This window comes from Euprymna scolopes, chromosome 12, assembly GCF_053919585.1.
Source record: "Euprymna scolopes isolate OS-2025 chromosome 12, ASM5391958v1, whole genome shotgun sequence".
Lineage (NCBI taxonomy): Eukaryota > Metazoa > Mollusca > Cephalopoda > Sepiida > Sepiolidae > Euprymna > Euprymna scolopes.
In genome coordinates, this window is record NC_136493.1 from 84,950,567 (window position 1) to 84,976,077 (window position 25,511).

The following is a 25,511-nucleotide window of genomic DNA, read 5'->3' on the forward strand; positions in this document are numbered from 1 at the left end:
AGTCAGGAAGCAGAAAAACAGTTCTACTACTAGAGTAGAAGACTTTCCGGCATCTAGAGATCTTAACACTGAAGGAGTGGAATTTTGCTGTTTAATAGGTTAGTTGGGGGTATGTACATTGTATGTATATTGTACAACTGTGCTATGAGTCCATCAAAGCACATTCTATTAAAGTACTAGTAAAACAAGCACAGGGATACAATATTGCACTGATGGGACAGGAGTGTGAGCTTAATTGATTGTGCGAGGCCTATTAGATTGGAGACTTTTTCTTGGACCTTGTCCAAGAGGAAGATACTAGTGGTAGATGCACCATCCCACATGTGGCAACAGTACTCCATGCAAATGGTGGCTTTGTAGAAATACAGAATACTCTCAAGTGTGAGTAATTTTCTAGCACGATATAGGGAACCCCTCACCTTCTTTGCTCAACATTGGCAATGTCATCGATGTATGTTTTTCAATTCATGTTGTCTGTGAATGTTAAACCAAAGAATTTGAACAAGAAGCTCTCATGCGATGTGTTATTAGTTATGGCTATTGGTGGTTGAGAAGGTTTCTTGTTATTGTTGAAGAAAAGCAGCTTAGTTTTCGTAGCATTTAATGTTATCATCCATTTCACTACAGACTGGAGGTCATTTTCTAGGGTTTCTGCCATTACCAACATATATTTCCATTCAGTTTTTCCTTCATGTCTATTATAAAGCATGGTGTCATCAGCAAATATACTCGTTTCAGATATAATTTTATCTGGGAAGGCGTTTATGAAAATCAGGAATAATAAATGTCCAAGGATCAACCCCTCAGGCACTTTTATATTAATATCATGTTGCTCGGCTGTACACCTATTGAGAACAATCTAAATTTTTCTCTTGTCTAAACAGGACCTGATTATATTTAACATTTTTTCAGTAATACTGCATGATTTAATTTTCATGAGAATACCATTCATACCAGATCATGTTAAAGTCTTTGGATATATTAAGGGATACTGCCCTGTAGAATGGACTTGCTTAAATCGATATTGTAGGTGAGAGAGAAGAAAGAAGATTCGCTTTTACAAGGTGGTGAACTAGAGCTTGACTGATTAATGACCCAAAGATTTTAGCAAAGAGGGAGAGGAGACTGACGGGGCAGTAATTGAGCAGATCAGTTCTTTCACCAGAATTCTTGTATACTGGTACCATAGAGGTAATTTTCCAGCTATCTGAGAAACAAGAGTTAGTAGAATACATGGACTAGCTCAATGGAAGATTATTTTAATAGTAGTTCAGGGATGAGATCAGACCCACATGCCTTGGAGGTATCTAAGTTTTTATGATATAACAAATATGAGAAGGGGTAATTTTCAGATCATCAAATGTGGCTTTTGTCCACATAGGAAAATCTGGAGGGAGTGATTTCTGGGTTCTAAGGTGGAGTTCGAGGCAAATAGCCAGACAATAGTTCAACCTCATCATGGTTGTTGGATAGTGGAGGAACTATTGATCGTCCTTTATATACTATACTATTAAAGATTGTCTTAAAATCGAAAGTTTCTAAAAATGAAGCAGTGATTAAGACTTTTGTTTCTTTTCCTCAATTCAATCTAGGCCATTGTTTTATAATATTTAGAAGTTACAGAAAGATAAAGTCAAATATTTATTTATTTATTTTTTTTTTTTTTTTGCAAGGGCATGTTGTGACCAATCACTTGTAATGGCTGCAAACCGCATAACAATTTAGGTAAGAAAGGCACTGATCCTGTGCTGAGACATCATGATTAATAGAGAGCCTTATGGAGAGGGTGTGCAGTTGACATATTTTATAGCCCTAGAAAATATTTCAGCATTCTACATGTGTGCATGTAACATCTGTTTTAATAGATTATGGTTCATAATGAAGTAAATAGTATTTTTATATAAATTAGTATTTTCATTTATATACACACATAAGAAGAGAAAATATTTCCAATTTATTCATTAAGCTAAACAACAAACACATATATTTAATCATAATATATTCAAAGAACAATAGCATTTTATTTAAAAAAATTTTTTACTCACCTTATATTCAATAACTAAACCATTTATATAAGTAACAGTCAGATTATAAGAAAGTATATTTGTTGTATTCACAAGACTCATCCTAACTGGAACTTTTGGCTTCAGAAAAGTTACAGTGATTCTTGGACCATCATCTTGTACATCAAAACTGAACACACCATCACCAACAACAAGCTCTCGGAAATGATCTTGATTGGTTGAGGTACGTATATCCAGAGCATCATTATCAATATTCTCATATGTTATTTCTTCATCATGAGCACATATTGCTGCAAAAAGATAAAATAATTATTACCATCTTTTATATGCATACACCAATGGAAGCATTTTACAATGATTTCTGTTTATTAATCATCAATCATGTACAAGTTTAAAAACAATTGAAATTTACTGTTAGAATAAACATTCTCCCATTATTAATTAAAATTTTCTAATGGATTTCATAATCATGAAATAGAATAGGTTTTAGGGAAATTTATAAATCATTGCTGCAAGACTAAGCTCTAACATATTCACAATCATATGCTCTATATAATTACTGCAGAAAAATATCATGACTATAGATTAATTCAGTAAAACATCTTTTTTAAAACTAGCAAAAACAGATTTGGTAGCTGAATCAGATAAGAACCTAGCAATTTAACTGCAATGTTTGTTTTATTTTTACGTTTTATTGAATTAATGTTCCGTGATTTTAGAATATTCTCTTATCTATATTTTGTTCTGATATTTAAGGCAATAAGCTTTAGAGTGGAATGTGGACACAGTGGTAGTAGTCCTTATCAAAAGATATAATAATTTTAGTTTTAAATAAATGTAAAACACATAATAGCTGTTGGTACAGTAAGAATAGTTGTTGGTATCGTTGTTAGAATTGTTGTTGGTACAGTGGTTGGAATAGTTGTTGGTATCGTTGTTGGAATAGTTGTAGAAACTGTGGTGGATTAAGTTGTTTGAACAGTTAGATGTGATTAGTATTGTGGTTGGTAAATATTGTAAAATTTTATTCTACAATAGTTAAAATTGTTATTTGAATATTGTGTAAACAGTTGTATGTGTAGTTATTGAAATTGTTGGTGGTACATTGGTTGGAAAAGATATAGAGAAAATTTTCATTAAGGAATATTTAATGCTTTTTTACATTTATTTATGAAAAAGAATAATTCATTTTAGAAAAATTAAAATAAAAAGCAGAAATATTTAATGACCCTTTATACACATTTCTAAAGTAAAATAATTAACTCACTTTGAAAATAATGACTATATAAACAATGATATTTGGGAGAAGCAAACCTTGTTTAATAAAAGTTAATCAAATGAAAAGTCATTATATACATAAAAGATTTATTATTTTTGACGGTGATAAACAACTAAATTGAGTTTATATATAATTTAATTACATTTTGACCCCAAACAAGGCACATTGCCACTTTGATGTAGGGGGCTACTATTGAGGACACCGGCTACAGGGGTACTAGGTGGGGAGTTGGGCAGCAAGATGTCGGTTCACGTTATGGATGGATAGATAGATATACATTTCCATGGTAACATAATTAATTCACTTTGAAAATAATTGAAGATATGGCTCTGAGAAAAAAAACTTAAGTATTTATGGTAAATTAGAAAAGCTAATCAAATAAAAATGCATTATATATTTCTTTCAGTTTTTTATGTCTTAATTCAAATTATTTTTGTCTACACAATATAAAAGACCATCTTATAAAAGGTTATATTCCAAAATTTTACAAAGTAAGGTATAAAAATTTACTTTAAATTGAATAAAAAAATTACCTTGAATTTATTTTATATAATGTACATTCTGTTGCACTCTCTAAAAAAATCATTGAAAATTTTATTTCATGTAAGGTACATTTTGTTGCAATTTAAAAACATTATCTTTCATCTAGCAATTAATAATATAGATATAAAATTTTCAATGATTTTTTTAGAAAGTGCAACAAAATGTACATTACATAAAATAAATCCAAGGTAATTTGTTTATTCAATTTAAATTAAATTTTTATACCTTACTTTGTAAAATTTATAAATTTTTGTTTTTGTTGTTGTTGTTGTTGTTGTTTTTAATGGAATTGATTCTGCTTTTCTACAGAACATTGATATGAATTAAATTCATGCATCCAGTCCGAACCGAGTACGTTCATGGTATTCCTTAATACATAGATTTTTAATTTGTTGTTTTCCCAATCGTGTAACATTGATCAAAAGTTCTCCTTGAAAGTTCATTTGCTGTTTTGTGTGATCTCAACATTGTGGGTCTAGACGATTTTTTCCATGTATTAAATTTAAATTTAATATCGAAAAGTCTGAATCTAAGTTTAATTACATTTTAATTTCTTGATCTCAAATTTTTACCATCACATATTTGCATTACCCTTTGTTGTTTTTGGTTTCCATGAAACGCACCCAGGTTTTATTTTTATTTCTGCAATGAGATCTTTTGTGTCCCATTTTTTACATGCCAAACATTTTTTGACAGATATGGGCAGTCTCTAACCCAATACAGATTTCCACATCGATTACAAGGGGATGAAATTTTCCTTTCTGAAAATTCTTTTTTAGATGTGTGCGGATATGTGTAGCCATTTTCCTAGTTTGTGTGTTATTTGTTACATGTATTTTCGATTGTTTAGCTACTTCTTTTTTTCAATGCCATATTCAATATCCTCTGAGTCTTTTTTAATAATTTCTATCTTCTGGTAGTTTTCTGTTAATTTTTGTAGAGTTAAACTTGATTTAAGCTTTCTGATTTCAGCATCTCGATTTGATGTCAGTCCTTGCGCAAATACTATTCATTTTTCAAAATAATCAAAATACAAATCAATAAATATGAACTTACTGTTTGATATAAATGGAATGGTGAAGGTCTTATTATTTTAAGACTATGATCTCTTTTTAAAAGAAAAGGGATCAAAGAATGTCCTTAAAAAAAGAAAAACATTGAAATATTGTATTGCATTGCTATGTCCTTCTGATACTCATCCATATCTATTTACCAGCAATGCTTCAAACATGCAAACTACCTTTTCTATTATACATACTATATATATATATATATACAGCCATGGTAAAAATTATGGAGCACCTATAAAAAAAAACTTAGATAATAGTTTAAACCTACGCATTTAAAGGTTAAGAACTATACAGTGAACAGTTGAGAGTAAATGTAAAATATTTAGAAGTTTAAAAACCAGTATTTATAAAATTTATAAACAGTAGATTGTAGGTATTTATTTGCTTTAAAGCATCTTCAAGAGTTTTAGCTGAGTTTTATACTAAATTCATTCCAATATTCAAAATGATTCACTGTCATATACTAAAAGTTGTTTCTTAGTTTTCAGGTAATATTTGATTTCGGCCAGTGCTTTAATAGTATATTTAATTGAAGATGCCTCCAAAGCTTTCAGAGATTAAAAAGGCACAACTTATTACTTTATCTCGTGAAGGATATTCTCAGGTAGAAATTGCTAGGGAGATGGAATATTCAAGGAAGGGAGTTCAAACGATTAAAAGGTACAAGGAAAAATTTTTTTCAAAAACAGAAAAGGATAAGGCCGTAAAAAGTCTACAAAAGCCATGGAAGACAGATCTTTGAAAAGAGCATCCCTTGCAGAGAGGAAGAAAAATTATCTGGAGCTTGCTGCTGAACTTAGAGGGGAAGCAAGCAAAAACATATCAGCTCAAACAGTGAGTAGAAGGTTATTAGAATCGGGATTAAAAGGATGCAAAGCAAGGAAGAAGTCTCAGGCCAACAAGAAAAAAACGACTCCAATTTGCAAAATAGCATAAAAATTGGACACTTGATGATTGGGCCAAAATTGTTTTGTCTGACGAAAGTAACTTTGAGGTAATTAACAGCTTCTATTTTCTAAACTTTGAACAGAACAATTGAAATTTTTATGTGAATACACATCCATAACACCTATTCAAAAATTTTAGCAAATTCTCATTTTTTTCATCAGACTTTTGGCACATCTGGAGCGGTAGGGAAGGCATTTCATTCTGATTGTGTGGTCCCAACTGTCAAATTTGCAGGATGAAGCATAATGGTTTGGGGCTTCATAGCTTCCTCTAGGCACTGGACTGTTGTACATATGTAAGAGCAGAATGAACTCCACAATTTATACTAACATGCTGGACCAGGTTTACTAAACCTCTTTGACTAAAATATTTAATAATAACATTTCAAGTGATGTAATCTTCATACAAAACAATGCCCCAAGCCATACGTTAAAAGTTTCAATGGGTTGGTTTGAGATAAAAGGGATTACAGTGATGAAGTGGCTCTCTCAATCCTTGGACTTAAATCCCATTAAAACTTTGTGATCCCATCTAAGGATAAGAGTGAGAATGCATAAATGTTTATCAAAAAAAGAATTAAAGGCCAAATTTTATGAAGAGTGGCAGAAAATAGATCCTACTATTTGCAACAATTTGGCCAATAATATGAAAAAACGAATAAAAGCTGTTATAAAGGCAAAAGCAGGACATGCCAAATATTGATTGTTATTAAAATAGATTTATCAATGTTTACTTCACTATTTTTAACCTTTAAATATATAAGTTTGAATCATAATTTTGATTTTTCATTGGTATATAATATAATTTTGACCATAGCTGTATATATATGGAGGGAACCAAGAAGAATTAGAGAAATTCTTTACAAGGAGACTTCTTGGGATGATGCAAAGCTCGATAATCGAGGTTGGGGCTTATATACAGAAGCATTTGCATTAGTATATATCTTTATAATGAACGAAAAATGTATATGCATTAGTATATATCTTTATATTTTCGTCTTTTCCGTTATCTTTCTGTATATATATATATTGTTCATTGTGTCTCTTTGCGAGATATCAAGTTGAGTGTGTCATGTCGACTGAAAGTATGTTTGCGAGTCTTCACAATGAATGAGTTGGTAGTGAGTTGCGTTTCTCTCTTTGTAGGTAAGAACTTTTTTTGATTCTTGCTGATGGGATTAAAATCCCGCAGCCAAAATATCACTCTGCTACCAGGTTCTTCATCCAGAACAATTGTGAGTATCACAAATGTTTAAAAAAATTATTGATTACGTAGGTGAAGGAGATTGAAAATTTAAGTATAGTAATCTTTTGAAAGTTTCTTGGGCCAGTTGACCGTCCTCCCTGCTCTTGCTTTGTATAGATGGGTCGACTGTTCAGATGTGTGTGTGGTGTGTGTCAGTGAGTGAAACTGGGTGGTCGAGTGCGTCCAATCCAGCAGAGTCGCACTTTAATATGCAACCATTCATATTCACCTTAAAGTGTTTTCTTTTTCATGTCAAAACATTGCATGATCCAAGGCAAGATGGGTTGAGAGGTCTATGAACCGCTTCATTTGATAAGGATATCCTCTAATTTCATAGGAATTTGATAGTAAGGATATCCTCTAATTTTATAGGAATTGGATGAAATCAATCTTACTAAATATTGTGCAAACATAAATATAAGCTGAAAAATCTTGGAGATTTGGGATCCAATATCTGTTGGAGACAGTGAGAGAATTTAGTTAGGAAGAGGAGATGCCTATGGACTTTTTAAAGGGTGGGTTAATTCGAGTTGGAGCATGTGACCAAATTCGGTCTTAGCCTTCTTGAAATGATCAGGAATGAAAGTAAACAGGAGGCCCAGATGTGGTGATGGTGAACAGTTGAATACACCACTTTAGTGAAACTAAACATAGGATCTATTAATTTTGCATAGGATGACAGAAGACTATAAAACCAGTCAACAGTGGATGTGATAAAAATTTTGTGAGCATATACAGTGTTAATTAAGGGATGTGCAAAAACACACAGGGATGTTCAATTATCCACAAGTCTCTGCTTTCTAACATCAACCAGCAAGTCAAAATGATCTAAGAAATCAGCACCTAGACTGGATAGGGTAGGTAGGGAGTACTTGGTGAAGTTTGAGGTCAAGGATCAATAAAACTTGACCACATGTGCCTATCTTCAATGAATTCATAGCAAATACAGAAATGGCGGATTTCTTCGGTTTATTAGAAACCAGATGTAATGACAAAATAGAGCATGAGGATCCTGTGTCTACCATGAACGAACTGTCCAGTATTATTTGTAATATACAGCCAAGAATTATTATGACCTTGATTCCTTACACAAAGAACTTGTCTGTCTCGCTACAACACAGCCAATTTGTGCATTAACAAGTCAAGCTTTGTTAATAATTCGTCATTAAACAAAGCCCCAGCAGCTGCTACAGTCTAAATTGACCCGGGTTGCTGGCTGAGTTTAGGTAATAATTCTAGAATCTTTTCTAACATGGTAGCCAGTTGTTCAGCAGTGTTCTTTTACATGTTCGGGACCAGTATAGCCTGGACTTCAGTAGGCAAACGTAAAAGAACATTTTTTTCTGCCGAGGAGTTCTAAAGTTCTTTTAACCATCTTAGAAACTTTGTAGGGGGCCTCTCACCTAGGTGTTTCTCATGTATGTGTTTGCCTGGACCAACCACAATTTTGCATCATTTGCATATGGAAGCAATGATATGAAACTTACCGCTGCTGTTTAGATACAATGTAAATTTATACAACAGCCAAACCAATACGTTCATTAAATATAAACCACAAAAGAAACTTTATGGACTAATTGTTCTTTAAAATTAGCAAAAAATTGCACACGTAAAATATTTTATGAGCAGGCACTTACAGGACAAAGGCCCAGTTGACCTCCAATTCACTAGAAATAAAAATAAAAATACTAATAACGAACAAGATAAATGAAACTACAGATGCCGCACACTTTGCCCACTAACATTAAAAAAAACACATTTAACATAGGTTACAAATAAGTCCGGTCACTAGATATCTAAGCTCCCCGCTAAAGTAGCACACACAAGAAACAGATGAACGGGAGTCTAACTGGGCCATTGTCCTGTAAGTGCCTGCTCATTGGCTAGTCAGGAAGGGTGTGGTGGAAACTAGAAAGCTGATTGGCTAACTAGAAACTTAAAAGGTGCATATATAAAAACACGAGACAACCATAAAATCCTCGCATAAGCCTGATGAATCCTAGCGGGGATCAAATTTTTTTTTTTTTCTCACACAGTGATCACCACTTATCAAGGCCCGGAAGCCACTCAGGGATAAGGGTTATTGCAAGTACATTATGTTAGTGTGGAGATTTGATGAAGTGTTTAATTAGGGGGGGCGGTTCATTAGGAATTTGTTAACATTGGACTTGAAGACATCCAAGTTGTAGTCCGGAGGGAAGCAGGCAGACGGAACAGAGTTCCACAGGCGTGCAGTTCTAAGAAAGAAGCTTTGTTCATGGAATCCGCGTTTTGATTTAGGCACAGATATAGAGTGAGGGAAATTTTTCACATGCAAATGCGAAATATTCTGTGTAGCTTAATTGCCATATATATTTTATAACTTACTACTTAGATCTACCTACATATTGAGCACTGTTGAAGTAAATACTTAAAGTTTACACAAATTTATACTTTCGTATATTAATTTATGGGATTAAATGAAGTAGTTACACACACCCACACATATTTATATATATATATATATATATATATATATATATATATATATATATATATATATATATATTGTTTTAACACAATCAAGACATCAAGAAATAGATTGATAGCAACAAATAGTGTATTTCATCGTTAGTTACAATTCTTTTAAAACTATCCGGAAAAATTCATATACATATATATATATATATATATATATATATACACACACACACACACACACACACACACACACACACACACACACACACACACACACACACACATTCAACCCTACCAACGATAATTTAGATTCTGCGATTGGTCAACATTTATTGGATAATCCAGAATGTTTCCTGGCATATAATGATGACTTTTTTTCAATTCTATTTCGAGGCCGATCAAGTAATCATCTGAAAACTCTCGAATCTGTCTCCATTGCATGACTCAGACATTCTCTCTGTCGAAAGAAGAGGTTCATTAACACATTGCACCTTTTAGGTAACTTGTAGGAAGATAACTAAAGGGAATTTTGTCTGGAAAAATATCCCATTTTTCTGCACTTAATCTTAAGAAAAATAAAGATACTTATCTTTCCAGATTTGATAAAGGTGCCGCCGTAGTCGTTCTGAACCGTATTGACTATATTAATAAAATGTTATATTTTAGATGACACGAATAAATTTCTCAAACTTAATTCGATCGACTCTTATGATAATACTTTGAATATTGAAAGCAAATTTCAAAAACGCTTGTACTTCTTATTTAAAAAGAATTATCTCTCCAAAGATATTTATCAGAAAATATGACCCACTTCCCTGAGGCTTCGAATTTATGGTCTCCCTAAAATGCGCGAAGATAATGTGCCTTGTAGATCCATTTTATCCATGATTGGTTTCGCTCAACATGCCCTCACCTAATATCTCACTGACTTACTTTAGCCTGTCCGTACATTCTATTCCACTTACTGTGTCTCTGATTCTTTTACTTTTTCTAAAATCATTCGAGATACTAACACCAATCAAAATAATTCTTTCTTTTGCTCGTTTGATATTTCCAGTTTATTTACTAACGCGCCTCTTGATGCGACCATTGCTATTTGTTGCGGTGCACTTTATTAATTAACAATTATGCACTAGTTTAAAAACAACTAAAGTAAATAAAAATTATTCATTACATTGAAATGTTTGATTGATTTTAATTTTGCATGGAATTATTTATTAAATAAAACTGCATAAAACTTCGTTTCAAATAAATTTAAAAAAAAACATACTTGTTGTAGGTATAGTTGTAGGTACAGTGGTTGGAATCGTTGTTGGTATAGTGGTTGGAATAGTGGTAGGTATAGTTGTTGGAATAGTTGTAGGTATAGTGGTTGGAATGGTTGTTGGAATCGTTGTTGGAATAGTTGTTGGTATTGTTGTTGGTATAGTTGTTGGAATAGTAGTTGGTACAGTTGTTGGTATAGTAGTTGGTACAGTTGTTGGTATAGTAGTTGGTACAGTTGTTGGTATAGTAGTTGGTACAGTTGTTGGAATAGTTGTAGGTACGGTTGTTGGTATAGTAGTTGGAATAGTTGTAGGAACTGTGGTTGGAATGGTTGTTGGAATAGTTGTTGGTACAGTTGTTGGAATAGTTGTGACTGATATTATTGTTTGCAAATATTTTATCACAAAGATCATAACATTTTATTGCACAATGGTTGAAATTGTCATTTGAACGATGTATAAACAGATGTACAGTGGTTCAAATTGTTGGCAGTACATTAGTTGGAAAATGTAAAAAAAATAATTGTCATTAGAATATATTTCATCCAATTTATATTTTTTATGAAAAAAAAGCACAAAGGAGAAATACTTTTTACATATTACAAGTCCGTGTAAATCTATATATATAAAAAGCAAAATGGCGGCATACGTTTTTGTATGTCCATGGAAGGCTTTTTTCACCAGGATTCTCGAGATGGTTACTATTTTCGAGAACTTTTTATATACTCCCTAGATCATAATATCTACGATTTGTGAACGCATGTCATCTCTACATTTATTTTGATCGACTTTTATAAAATTCATGCTACTTCCGTCTTTTCACATGTTTGTTTGTCTTTTTCATATAAATAAACTGAGACTCAACAAAGCAAAGCTGTCAGCAGCCTTTCGTGCCAGGAAGTCTTGAAAGCAATTAGCTTTGATCAATTTTGGGAAAGCCCTTTATATCAAACAATTGCTTTTCATTTGAGAGTTCCCCCTTTTTCAGGGGAGCTTGGTTTCCCTAACATAATAAATAAATGGAATGGTGGAAAGCTCAACGTTCATTTCTGCACCTGCATGAACTCATTCACTTAGCAAATAAACTTTTTGATTGACATTCTAAATTTCAATGTTTTTCACTTCCTATGGCTTCATAGCATAGCGGTAAGATGTCATGTTTTCTTTCACTTTCTTTTTCACCTTCGTGTCATGGGTTTGTCACGAGTTCAAGCCTGCCTGCCTGCCTACTAACACTTTTTTTTTCTTTTACACCTCCAAACTCCCGCTAGTATATATATAGAAAATAATTAAAAAATTTTTAATATAATCACAACTTATAAACAAGCTACAAATAAGGAAAGGAATGTCAGAGAACTCACCCCTATGATAAATCTTCTTTTATTTTCTACACCGATTTATGCCTTCTTATATCATTTTTATTTTTATATTTATTATCTTATATGGTTTTTTACTTTTTAAGCATTGCTTGTTTTAATGTCAAGCCATATTTCAAGTCCCTCACACACACACACACACACATACATGTTCCTGAAAGGATGAAACACTAGTGTCTGTAGGTATTAAAAATAATTATAGTAATTATTATATCAGCCTCTTTAAGAACTCGGTTCTTATTGTTGAGCACTCTAAATTGAAATTGAAGTCAGTCACTTAAAGACACATGTGCAGATTATGATGTTATAATCATAAGATCATTATCGCCATCTTGAAATTTATATAAATGTTAATTTCAACTATATTTCTCGCAGTTAATGTTAGACAGGTGGTTTGTTCCTTGCTAATGGGGTCAGAGATGGCTTTGTGCCTGCGTTCAACTCTTCCGACCAGCTGTAATCTGCACTGATGATTCCCAAAAGGATTAAACACTAGTGTCTATAGGTATTAAAAATAATTATAGTAATATTATATATATATATATATATATATATATATATATATATATATATATATATATATATATATAAATCTAATTATCTTAAGAGTATGAAAAAAGCAATCATCCCCAGTATATCAAAAAGAATATCTAAGATATCACAAAATGAAAATATATTCGATAAGAATAAGGATTAATATAATGAAGTATTACCTCAATCAGGATATCAAGGAAAGATCAAATACATAAAGGCGTTTGATAATTAAAATAGCAGGATAAATTATACAACATCATATAACATGGTGATGAAGGGAAGAAGAAATGTAAAGAATAAAATAGATAAAAAATAAACATAAGAATAAAAAGAATGAAATTAAAGAAGCATATAATAGTAATAATACAGTTAAGAATAAGAGAAATGGGTGCAAAAACAAGTCTGGTTTAATCATCCTTTTAGTGAACAGATACAAAATAATATCCCTAAAGAATTTTACAAAATAATTGATAAGAACTATATGAATTATAGTAGGATGGAATCAGGTGAATTAAATATTGAGAAAAAATGTAACTGTAGAATACCTAATGAATGTCCATTGGAGGGCAATTGCTTAATATATGAAATTGTATACAAATGTGCAGTTAGGGCAAATAATAGTAAAAAGATATACCGAAACCATATTGTATCATTTAACATTGAACCAGGAAAGGAAACAACTTGGAATGAGGATAAGGATAGAAATAATGATATGACAAAAATAAATATTAAAAATAAGAAGAGAAACACAACTGCGTGAGGTGATTGGCTTACAGAACCATGTAAGAAAAAATAGAATTTGAATTAAAATGGTCAATAGTAGATAAAGGTAGAAAATAGAATCCTAGTAAATCAAAAAGATGTAATTTATGTTTACTTGAGTAAACGTAGTGAATTCTAAAGAGAAAATTTGGAACAAAAAATTTCATGTTATTAAAGCTGTCTTCAGAGAAATAAATTCCTATTACCATGCTCAAGACCTGATTAAACGTGTTTAAATTTTTAAAAAAATTAAGATATATGTTGAGAGTGAAATGTAAGTGTTATAAGAGAATGTTAAATTTAATACAAAGATTTTAGGATAGTGCAATAAACAAATTAATGGGTCATTAACTTAACACATAAAAATAAACTAATTATAACCTAAATAAGGGAAATAGAATTAAATTTAAAGTTGATAATCGTTATTGGGAATAAACTAACACCTGAGAAATTTCATTAGCACAAAAAAAGAATCAAACATTAAGTAATTGCAAAATATTGAGACGAACAGATTATGATGGATTAAAATGGACTAAATAAGAAGTTTGAAGCAAACTAGGTGAAAAATTGAACCTAGACTGATATAAAGAGAATAATATTAAAACTACAAATTTTAAAATTAAGCAAAAGAGATTAATGAATACTAAAGTCAAAATATTAAAGTAAGAATACACACGAATTTCGATAAAATTATGAATCGATAAATATAGGCAAACTTGAGTTATATCTCTTACACCATAATGATATACTGAATAATACAGAATAGTAAATATTAAAAAAAAAATAAAAATAAAATGTTTATATTGAGATAAAACTTGAAAAGATAGATTTAACATTTAAATTATGTACATAACCAGTATGTGATGAAGATAAATTTTAATTGATATTATTTAAATAAACCTTTTAATTATAATTTAAAAAAAAAAAATAACATGTAAAGGAAAAAAAAAATCAACAAATATATGGCAATATGTAAATAAATATTTATACGAAAGTCGGGAAAATACAGATATGAATAATTGGACATATAAATAGAGACTACAATTTGAAGGGGTAGATTATAGAACTTGGGGAATAAATTGATAAAATAAATAAATTGGAGAGGGAGAAATAATTATAAGAATTAGAAAAAACATTAAAAGATTAAATGAATGTAAAACAGGAAATTGATGAAGTATCATATTAAAAGAAGAAATTCGAAAATGGGAGATTAATCAATTCGAAGGCAACCAAAAAATAAATAAACAAATAATAGAATAATATGATGAGAAAGAGGTGAGTCTAACCGCTTGATCCTTTAAAATAGGGATTATGAATATATTTATACATATATAACAAATATATTTTAGTGTCTGAAGCTATTTTTGGAATATTTTTAAATGATATAATGTTTAAATTTGTCCAAATAGTTATGAAACAATCGTAACACACAGAAATACACCATATGATGTTTTCATTTCATATTTTCTTGTCTTGATTTTGCAAAAATATTATGTATAAAGGAAAACAAATATATATATATATATATATATATATATATATATATATATAGTATGAAAATATACTTATGGCTGGTAAGCTATAGAGAAACGTTTATGTTTCATTCCAGGAAATCATCAGACTAATTGCTCTACTAATATCTACTAATGTATAGAGCACAGTTGAAATAAATACTGAAAATATATACTAATACATCTCTTAATAAATTCTGAGCCTAATTAATAAAAACCACACCTTTTAGGCAAAATTCTACTTTATTACTCAGCATAATCTCCTTCTGAGATTCACTGATTACAATGCTTCTCTTACAATTTGATGCCTTTTTTTCATAAAACAATTTTGGGGGGGGGGGGAGTTTCTGATATCATGCCTTCACTATAACTAAAAAACAATGTGATTAGAGCAAACTATTTTAAAGTTAAAACCTACAAAGTAGACACATGTTTTTTGTTCGGGGATGAATAAAAGTTATAAAAACTAGTAAATGTAGACTTTGATAAAAAGTCGAAATGGTAAATCATATATTAAGTAAATGCAGCAAACTAGCTTCCAAAAATTACAAAAAGAGACACGACTGCTTGGGAAAAGCAGCTCACTGGAAACTATGCAAACGTCATTATTTTGAACATGCAGTACAAACAGACAAATTTATTTGGCCAAGGACACCGGACATCATAATAGTGAGCTGGAAGGAAAAAAACTTGCTAAATTGTAGATATAATTGTTTTAGCAGATGACTAAGTAAAGACCTAGAAGCTGAATATGAAATCCGAAGAAAAAATATATAATACCAATAATTGTAGGGGCACTAGGAATTTTCTTATACTAACTCCAAACAGTTTAAAATAGTAGTGGTATTTGCTGATATGCTATTTTTAAATCTATTTTTGTAAGAACGTTCATAACTATCAGTTCATGTAATGCAACTTCAACATTAGGTATTGGATGTGAATTGAGAAAACTTTATGATTTATTGCTATTTTTAAATCTTAACATATACATCTATTTCCATCTGATTTTCTCAAAAATACAATAGGTGATGACTACTTGCTACACACAGGGGGAACATATTCAAGAAAGTCCTATTAGCTTTTGCAATTTTGCTCCTACAAATGCACTGATAATTTTCTTTGAATTTTAAACTCACTTCATAGTTTTTTAACTTTTTAATTTGTTCCTATTTTTATCTCATTTAATTAATTTGGTAGAATTTATGTCAATTATATCATTTCCAAGAAGCCTATATTGCACATAACTTAAATTAATCCTAATTGACTTAATTCCTCTCCGATCGTTTGTTCTTCTTGTCTAAGTTTTTCAAACTCACAATATTTATTCACATTTTTTAAACAGGATAGATATTTTATGATTGGTTCATCACTTTCTTCTTTCATCAACATGAACTTTGTTTTTTCTATTACGACCAACATTTTCTTAAGTCTCATATTTTTTCTTACGATTTGACTTATTTTTTAACAAAGTCAGGTCTTCCAGATTTATGGGATATGCCATAATGGATATTTTTATTATTGCTTCACATCCAGCTGTAGTCAAAAATAAATCTGTTATTTCATTTTCTCGTTTAGTTTCCTTGTAGTCTTTTAACATTTTAGTTCCTTCACTGGCAACAAAACATTGTAGCAATGTATCGATAATATTGGAATCCTCGAGAGACTATTGCAATTCTATCAGCGATGCCATTGTTATGAAGTGAAAGTTGGCCTTGTTCATAGATAGTCAAGCTTTTTCCTATATTTCTTAGAGAGAGAATCATATAGGCTCTCTCCTATGCTTATGCTAATTAGTCAAACAGAATTGTCAGTATCACTACAATCACTATATCACTATGTTTTGGTGGCTTTTTGTCCACCCACATGCCCAGTTTGTTACTTCCAACAGTATATCCTTCAGCTTGTTAGATAATTCCTGTTGTAAATATAGTATTCAAATGATCCACTATGTGATCTCTAAACCTACATTTTACAAGTTGCTCAAACCACATGTAGTGTAAATAAACACCAAGGCTATCAATATTTTATTACTAATCATCTTCAGCAATATGATTCGCTCACTTACATAATTAACTTCAATAATAGTATCTATCCACCTTTCTGCAATAAAAATACCAACATTACCTGGTCCCTTTACATTTCAACCAAGTTTTCTGGATAAAACATGTAGTTAAGTAGAAAAAAAAGAAATTTAAAAAAAATATATAAGACACAGCTGTTCCTTCCAAAAGGTCGAGCCCTTCAACGTCCACAAATAATTCACTGTCACAAAAATAATTCGCCGGCACTTCTTCCAACCGTCATTTCACTCTCTGCGCTCTTCACCCCTGCTTAAAAAAAAAAAGTACCGTTTATATGCTGCCCATTTCTCCACTTATGCAAATTGACTATCAACCAGAGCCATCTAGTTTTCCATTTCTCCAAACAGCCAATTAGCAAAGGGGGACAACTCAAACCACACAGAGCCATCTAGTTTTCCATTTCTCCAAACAGCCAATTTGCAAAGGGGGACAACTCAAACCCCACACTCCCTTGATCTACACGATCATCACATGTCAACCCATCACGTAGGCGCTCGACCAACATGGCGGCCGTCTCTCTCACTGCGATTTCCGTGGAGCCTCTTCGTGAACGTCGCTACTTGGCTCAATGTCGCTGTCTTCCTCTGATAACACCACCACCGGCCGCACATCAAGGATGTGTCGAGGGATGCCGTCGATAGATACATTGTTCGGAGACTGGACACTTGCCACAATGCCCCTCCCCCAGCGTGTGGTACAGCGAGCATCAGGCGGTTTGATCCTCACTTCCTCTCCCACTCGCACAGTCGCTCGCTTCTCGCCTTCCTCCGCAGGTACATGTACAGTTCGGGGATGCTGCCACTCGTACTTGAAGACTGCCCTCCTGTAGCTTCGGACTGGATCCAAGAGAACACAGTGGCTGAGTCGGTCCTCACCTCACTATTCTGTAGCCCCCATTTCAAGGCTAAGTTGATGCCCTTCATAACCGCATCCAGTTCCGCCACATTTATGTGAGCCACGTCGTCCTTCTTTCGCAACCAAGCAGCATCTTCTGCAGTAACACCACCTATCTCCAAGGTGACCCCCACTGCTATACAGCTTGACACACACAACACAACACCTTCTGCACTGTTGGGTACATGCCAAACGCCTCTCACTGGATACTCCCTCTTCACCTCTTCAATAATCTTTCTAATAATGTCCACAGTCTCTTTATCAACTCCATCCTCCCACTTCGCTCCACTAGCTAGCCTTTTGATATAACTACATGCAGTCCATAGCCATCCTGCAATAGGGTAATGGCCAACCAGTCTTCCGCATATTGAGAAGAGTTCTCCCCTGCTCAATTTTTCCGACACCTCCGGGATCTCATTTCCCCTCCAGAACACTAACCATCCTATCTGGTCCTTTCTTAGTTGGAGCCCTAACACAGCTCCTCCCTACAACGATTCCGGGCGTTTTGCAATTAGCCCAAAGCTGTTGAGGTCTTTTACTACGTCCTCTGCAGTTGTTACCGTCTCGTCCACCAAAATATCATCAATGTAGGAACTGGTGCCCCTTCTGACTGCGTCCACCTTGCTTAGCACCATTTTGAGGATCGCTGCCATGATTTTTGGTGCAGAATTCAGGCCAAAACCCAACCTAATCAGGTAGTACGTTCGGCCCTTGTATCTGACCAGCTGGTATTTTCAGAATTCCTGTGAAATGTGGATCTGTAGGTATGCAGATTTTAAATCCACAATCGTCACAGCCTTCTGAATCTGCCTGCACTCTCGCATGGTCTCTCCGCACACGTCCATCACATCGCCTCCCGTGTGACACGCAACGTGTACGTTCAGCTCCCTGAAGTCCTGTACTGGCCGAACTTTTTGTTTTGTGGGCTGAACAACCGCCATTAACGGCATCACACCTTCCACCTTCTCCGTCCATGGTCTTAAAATTCCCTCCGAGATCCATCGGTCCACATCCTTCTCAAATTCAACTCTTGTGCCTCCTCGTAACGTATGCTCGTAGCATTCCACTCTGTTGTTCAGTATGGGAGGTTCTCCCTTCCATGCCCACTGGACTGTCCATTTCTCACCATCAAAGTGTGCAGAGAAATCTTAGTCCTCTATCGTGCAACTTTTGTCTAACCCGGCCGTTCCTGTGACACATTTTTCGAATTGCACACCTGAAGCCCCTTGGTGTCCTCCAAATCTCACAGAGTTCCTATATACTGTAATGCTCCCTAGTCGAGCAATTGCGTACATCCCTAGCACCACATCGAAACCCGTGATAATTTTGTTAATAACAATCGCCTGGATTTTTAGTGACATCCCACGTACCATCAACCGAACGATACTTGTGCCATTGCACTTCACCTCTCTGCCGTCAACTGCCGTAATGCTGCTGGTTCCATTGCATGTGTCAACCATGTCTTTGGTGACAATTGTTGAAGTACAGCCCGTGTCGACAAGGGCTTTTGCACTTCGTCCATTTAGGGTCACCTCTACTTGTGGTGATATACCCTGAAGCGCCTTCATCGAATAAGTGGGGTAGCCACCAGCGCAGTGGCTTTCCCCTGTTCGTTTCCCTGGGAACAGAATCTGCTGATGTGGCCGAATTCCCCACAGCAGTAACACGTGACTTCTGGCTTTGACTACCTGCACTGCCTCGCCATATAGAGGCCTTGGCATCGGTAGCACCTGCCAGAGAACCTGGGTGTCTGCCACAGTCCTCTCTGCATTTCGTCCTTCACAATTTCCTGCTGCAGTTTGCTTCGTTGAGCGACAGCTACGATTCCCTGCTCACTCTCTTCTTTCCTGGCCAGCACCCTAGCCTGTGTAATCAACTCCGCCACCTCCATAGTATTTACACCGAGCAGTTGCTGCAGAGCTATAGAAATATAGTCCGGGAAGCCATGGATAAAGGCCAGTACTGGACTTCAGGGAGCTGAACGTACACGTTGCGTGTCACACAGGAGGCGATGTGATTGACGTGTGTGGAGAGACCATGCGAGAGTGGAGGAGATTTAGAAGGCTGCGACGATTGTGGATTTAAAATCTGCATACCTAAAGATCCACATTTCACAGGAATTCTGGAAATACCAGTTGGTCAGATACAAGGGCCGAACGTACTACCTGACTAGGTTGGGTTTTGGCCTGAATTCTGCACCAAAAATCATGGCAGCGATCCTTAAAATGGTGCTAAGCAAGGAGGACGCAGTCAGAAGAGCCACCAGTTCCTACATTGATGATATTTTGGTGGATGAGACGGTAACAACTGTGGTGGACATAGTAAAAGACCTCAACAGCTTTGGGCTAATTGCAAAACGTCCGGAATCGTTGTAGGGAGGAGCTGTGTTAGGGCTCCAACTAAGAAAGGACCAGATAGGACGGTTAGTGTTCCGGTGGGGAAATGAGATCCTGGAGGTGTCGGAAAAATTGAGCAGGGGAGAACTCTTCTCAATATGCGGAAGACTGGTTGGCCATTACCCTATTGCAGGATGGCTATGGACTGCATGTAGTTATATCAAAAGGCTAGCTAGTGGAGCGAAGTGGGAGGATGGAGTTGATAAAGAGACTGTGGACATTATGAGAGAGATTATTGAAGAGGTGAAGAGGGGGGATCCAGTGAGAGGTGTTTGGCATGTACCCAACAGTGCAGAAAGTGTTATGTGGTGTGATGCAAGCCGTATAGCAGTGGCGGTCACCTTGGAGATAGGTGGTGTTACTGCAGAAGATGCTGCTTGGTTGCGGAAGAAGGACGATGTGGCTCACATAAATGTGGCGGAACTGGATGCGGTTATGAAGGGCATCAACTTAGCCTTGAAATGGGGGCTACAGAATAGTTAGGTGAGGATCGACGCAGCCACTGTGTTCTCTTGGATCCAGTCTGGAGCTACAGGAGAAAGGAGGGTGAAGACGAAAGGCGCTGCCGAAATAGCTTGTAGTGAAGTAGAAAAAAAAGAAATTTAAAAAAAATATATAAGACACAGCTGTTCCTTCCAAAAGGTCGAGCCCTTCAACGTCCACAAATAATTCACTGTCACAAATAGAATTCGCCGTCACTTCTTCCAACTGTCGTTTCACTCTCTGCGCTCTTCACCCCTGCTTAAAAAAAAAGTACCGTTTATATGCTGCCCATTTCTCCACTTATGCAAATTGACTATTAACCAGAGCCATCTAGTTTTCCATTTCTCCAAACAGCCAATTAGCAAAGGGGGACAACTCAAACCACACAGAGCCATCTAGTTTTCCATTTCTCCAAACAGCCAATTTGCAAAGGGGGACAACTCAGACCACAAAACACAAATCAATACATCTTCTTTCAAGCAAATCAACAATTAAACCAGCTATTCTATGCTACCTTCCAATATTTACATAGTCTGAAATGTATTCTTTTTTTATGACATTTCCTTATTTGAGGTAAGATTTTTTTAGTCCAGATATTCTTGTTGACATCAACCCAGTTATGTCATAAGAACCAATTTTTATAACAAAATATCATAGCAAGACTTAAAGTGCTACAACTGCATTTGGGATTTCTTAAAAATTAGTTTTCTCAATAAATAAATAAATAAATAAAAAAGGAATTATACACTGGTTCTCTGCACAGCTACACATCCAACATTATGTACAATGTACAAGGGGGAATTTCACTTATCTTAGTTGAGACAGTGATACAAAAGCACTCTACTTACACCGACTCCAATTTTAAGTATACTTTCAGAATTAGTATCCAAAAACTAATATTCAGTAACATGAACCAGTGATCAAGTCTTTTGTTTCCTTGGTATGAGTCACCCTCATCAACTACCTTCTAGCAATAAAAAGTTACAAAGCGATGGGTGTCTGATTGAATAAAGATAAAGGTTGTTTTTCTTTAGTACTAAGGCTTGTCATTACTTGTCATGACTTAGTAGGATCAAGTCTCTCTGACCTTCTATCTAGCCCAAGTAAGGGCCTAAGTGTGGTGTTGCAATTCATGCAATTATTTAGGCAACTGGAGTAAAGATTGCCCAGCTACATCATGATTTGCTATCTACAGTCAGCAGACTTTGAAAGTATTTTTAAAGTATTTAAAAAATGTTAAACTTTGAACAAAAATCACAAATCTATAAACTATTTGTAAAAGTATTACTCACCACGTGGACCACACAGATGAACACTAACTTCGGTTTCAACACGCCTTTCTGGATTTTCTTTTTCAATTGTAATTTCAAGCTCAAATAATGTATCAATTTGTGGAAGATATACTGTAGTAGTAGGATCAACATTCTGTAATGAAAAATAGAAAATTGAACATTTTATCAAAAAATACTTCAATAGTTCAGTTACAATTAATTAGTGTTGCATTTGCTTTATGATTTTCCTTTCCGACAACAAAATTTCTGTTTTTGAATTTTTGAAATAAACAATTGGTTATTCATATTATTTGGATTCATCAGACTACTGTTTTCATCTTCAGTGTCATTTTACAACGTTTTCATTCATACTCTGGCCCCATCAGGAAGATGTTCAAACATTACTAGACCACGTGAACTCTCTCCACATAACTATACAGTTCATGATGGAAAAACAACATAACAACAAACTATTCTTTCCAGATGTACTGATTATCCACATTGGTCAGGGTTTATGTTATCTATATACCGAAAGTCAACATTCACTGGACAGTACCTAAACTTCAATCTCACTATCCATATAATGTAAAGAAAGGAATAATCCATTGTTTAAAACACAGAGAAAAAGCAATATGTAATAACAGCAATGCATATCAAGAGGAGATGGACAGTTTAAGAGAAACACTCTGCTGAATCAACTATCCAGAGAGCATGAAAGCAGCTCCAAGAAATCTGGACCAGACACAAAAGGACATCACTCAAAAACTCACCACAGTTTGTATACCACACATGAAGGGCTTGTCTGAAAAAAAAAAATTCAATGAATCCATATCAAATCAGGACAGTATTTGAGAACGATTTAACTCTCCGGAAATAGCTTGTGAGAGTCAAGCCCCCTACAGAAAAAATTATGACTAACAACTGTGTATATGAAATCCCATGTAGATGTGGAAAACTATACAAAGGTGAGACGTGTCGACCACTAAAAGTATGGTTAGAAGAACGTCGAAAAGCCGTAACATATGGAGAGATTTAAAAATCGAGTATAGCTGACCATATTTGGAGGGAAAAAGGAAACCATTATAATTTACTACTATGGGACGAAGTAAAAATTATTGACGGAGAGGAACGATGAAGAGTAACGCAACTAAAAGAAGCTGCACATATGCTTGGAGACGATCAATTTCTAAGTATTCTATATGGAAATAAACATTACAAAAAACAGCTTCTACAGAGAAAATATCAAACCCAAAACTTCTGTTTTTACATATATTGCTATCAGAAATGTTTATATTCTATACAAACTGCAACTTCTTAACAGAAAATTAAATATATATATATATATATATAGATATTCGGTAAACTTACAATATATTTACATTCCTTATTATTTTTTAAATATATTTCTGACCCGCTTCTTTGTTTACATCTACATGTGTGCGTGTGTCCGTGTGTTCCCGCCAGCATGCGTTACCAAAGAAAAACGCTTTTGCTTTGCAAACATATTTATTAGATGTTAATAAACATTATGAACTGCAAGTTTTTTTAGATAATTTAATATCTATCTAATCAGTATTATACATGCAAATAAACATTACAAAAATTTAAATGATATACAAAATGCAACTTCTCCTTAGAAAATTAAATATATATATAGATGTTCGGTAAACTTACAATATATTTACATTTTTTTAATTTTTTTTTTATTTCTCACCTGTTACTTTGTTTTACACGTGTTCCTGTGTGCATGTGTTTCCATCAGCGTGCATTATAGCGTGAAGTAAATAAAGGGTTCCATTCGAAATTCCATCCAAATTCTCGAGTTCGACAGAAACATTCCCAAGTTCGAGATTATACCGATCGAAACGTTGTAAAAATGATACTCCAGACGAAAACAGTAGTCTGATGAATCCAAATAATACGAAAACAATTTCTAACAGAAATCACAATGTAAATGTAATATGTAGTAAATAATATTTTTGATGAAAGCAATTACTAAAACTCAATTCAATACAAAAAATTTCTTCTATAAAATTGAATTGTCAAAAAGGAAATTTGACTTACCGTAAAAGGCTCTACTTCACCAGCTGCATATGTTGCAATAACACTAAAACTTTGGATATTCTTTGTATTTAGAAGGCTAATCTTAACTGGAAGTCTTGGTTCATTGAAAGTGATCACAAGTCTTAGAATATTATCATTTACGTCAAACTTATAGGGTCCAGCACCAGGAACTAATTTTTGAATGGGATCATTTGTGCTTGATGAAATAATTTCCACATCATCATCACTGAGATTTTCCTGTGTGATTTCTTCAGCATGAATACAGATTTCTAAAATAAAGCATTAAAAAATAACTTATAGAAAGATAAATATAAATTTATGTTGAATTTTTATGAAAATACATTGATAACTGTCAGGTTAGCTTAATGAACCAATAACTTTTCTAATCACAATATATGAGGCAACATTCAATGACAATTATACAGTAAGTAATGCGCATGTATCATCACATAGTTCAATACATTTATAATTATATAAATAAGTTATATAATAAAAATTGCAACTACAAAATATTTTCTCCTTTATTGGCTACAGTTTTAAAGATTTTATATCCTTGTTCTTGTTAAGTAATATACTACAATGATGATTTAATGATAATTATAAAGTAAGTTATGCACGTGTATCATCACATATTTCAATATACTTTTAATTATATAAATAAATTATATAATAAAGATTTGCAGATACAAAATATTTCGTATATCGCATATAAACTACAGTTTAAAAGATTTTATAAGTTTATCCTTACAAATAAATATACTACAAAGATGATTTAAAGAAAATAAAAAGTCATGATAATGCAATAATATAATCAGAAATACTCTACCATGTGTTGTAGTCATTCTTATAGTCCTTTTAGTAGGAAAAGTTGTTGTTGAGGTAACTGTGAATATAACCACAAAATGTCAACAATCATTAAAATTAAGATTTTTTTTTACAAACAAAATCTCATTAATTCTAACTAATCAAATGTTACACAAACATAATTAGAATTGAGTTAAAATAACAAGTTATGCTGGTTCAAATAATATACCAAACAAACGTTCATTAGTATTTAGAATTGCTTTTGCTATCTTGTTCATATATTCATGCACAGAACCAGGTGCACTATTTTTCTTTTAACTTCCTTAAATATTTGCAACGTTTTGCTTCTATACTTCTCAAAGCTAATGAGGTTTTCTTTTGTTGGATATTTTGCAATTTTCTTAGAATTGGGTAGCATTTTTTACAGCTTTTCTACATCAATCATCAAACGATGGTTTACTGCGTTTTACAGAAGGTTATGTTTTGAGCATGTTTTCCTTT

The 25,511-nt window shown here is 33.6% G+C and overlaps 1 protein-coding gene across 1 annotated transcript; it reads right to left on the reverse strand.

The window, feature by feature from the left end:
- Positions 1-10,449: 10,449 nt before the first annotated feature.
- LOC145291616 (uncharacterized) lies at positions 10,450-25,087 on the reverse strand. The gene is made up of 4 exons (XM_080137692.1): positions 25,033-25,087; positions 24,207-24,475; positions 22,164-22,296; positions 10,450-11,208 (listed from the first exon to the last, which is right to left on the reverse strand). The coding sequence occupies exons 1-4, from the start codon at positions 25,046-25,048 to the stop codon at positions 10,814-10,816; spliced, it is 813 nt and encodes a 270-aa protein (XP_079993818.1). The 5' UTR covers positions 25,049-25,087; the 3' UTR covers positions 10,450-10,813.
- Positions 25,088-25,511: the final 424 nt, after the last annotated feature.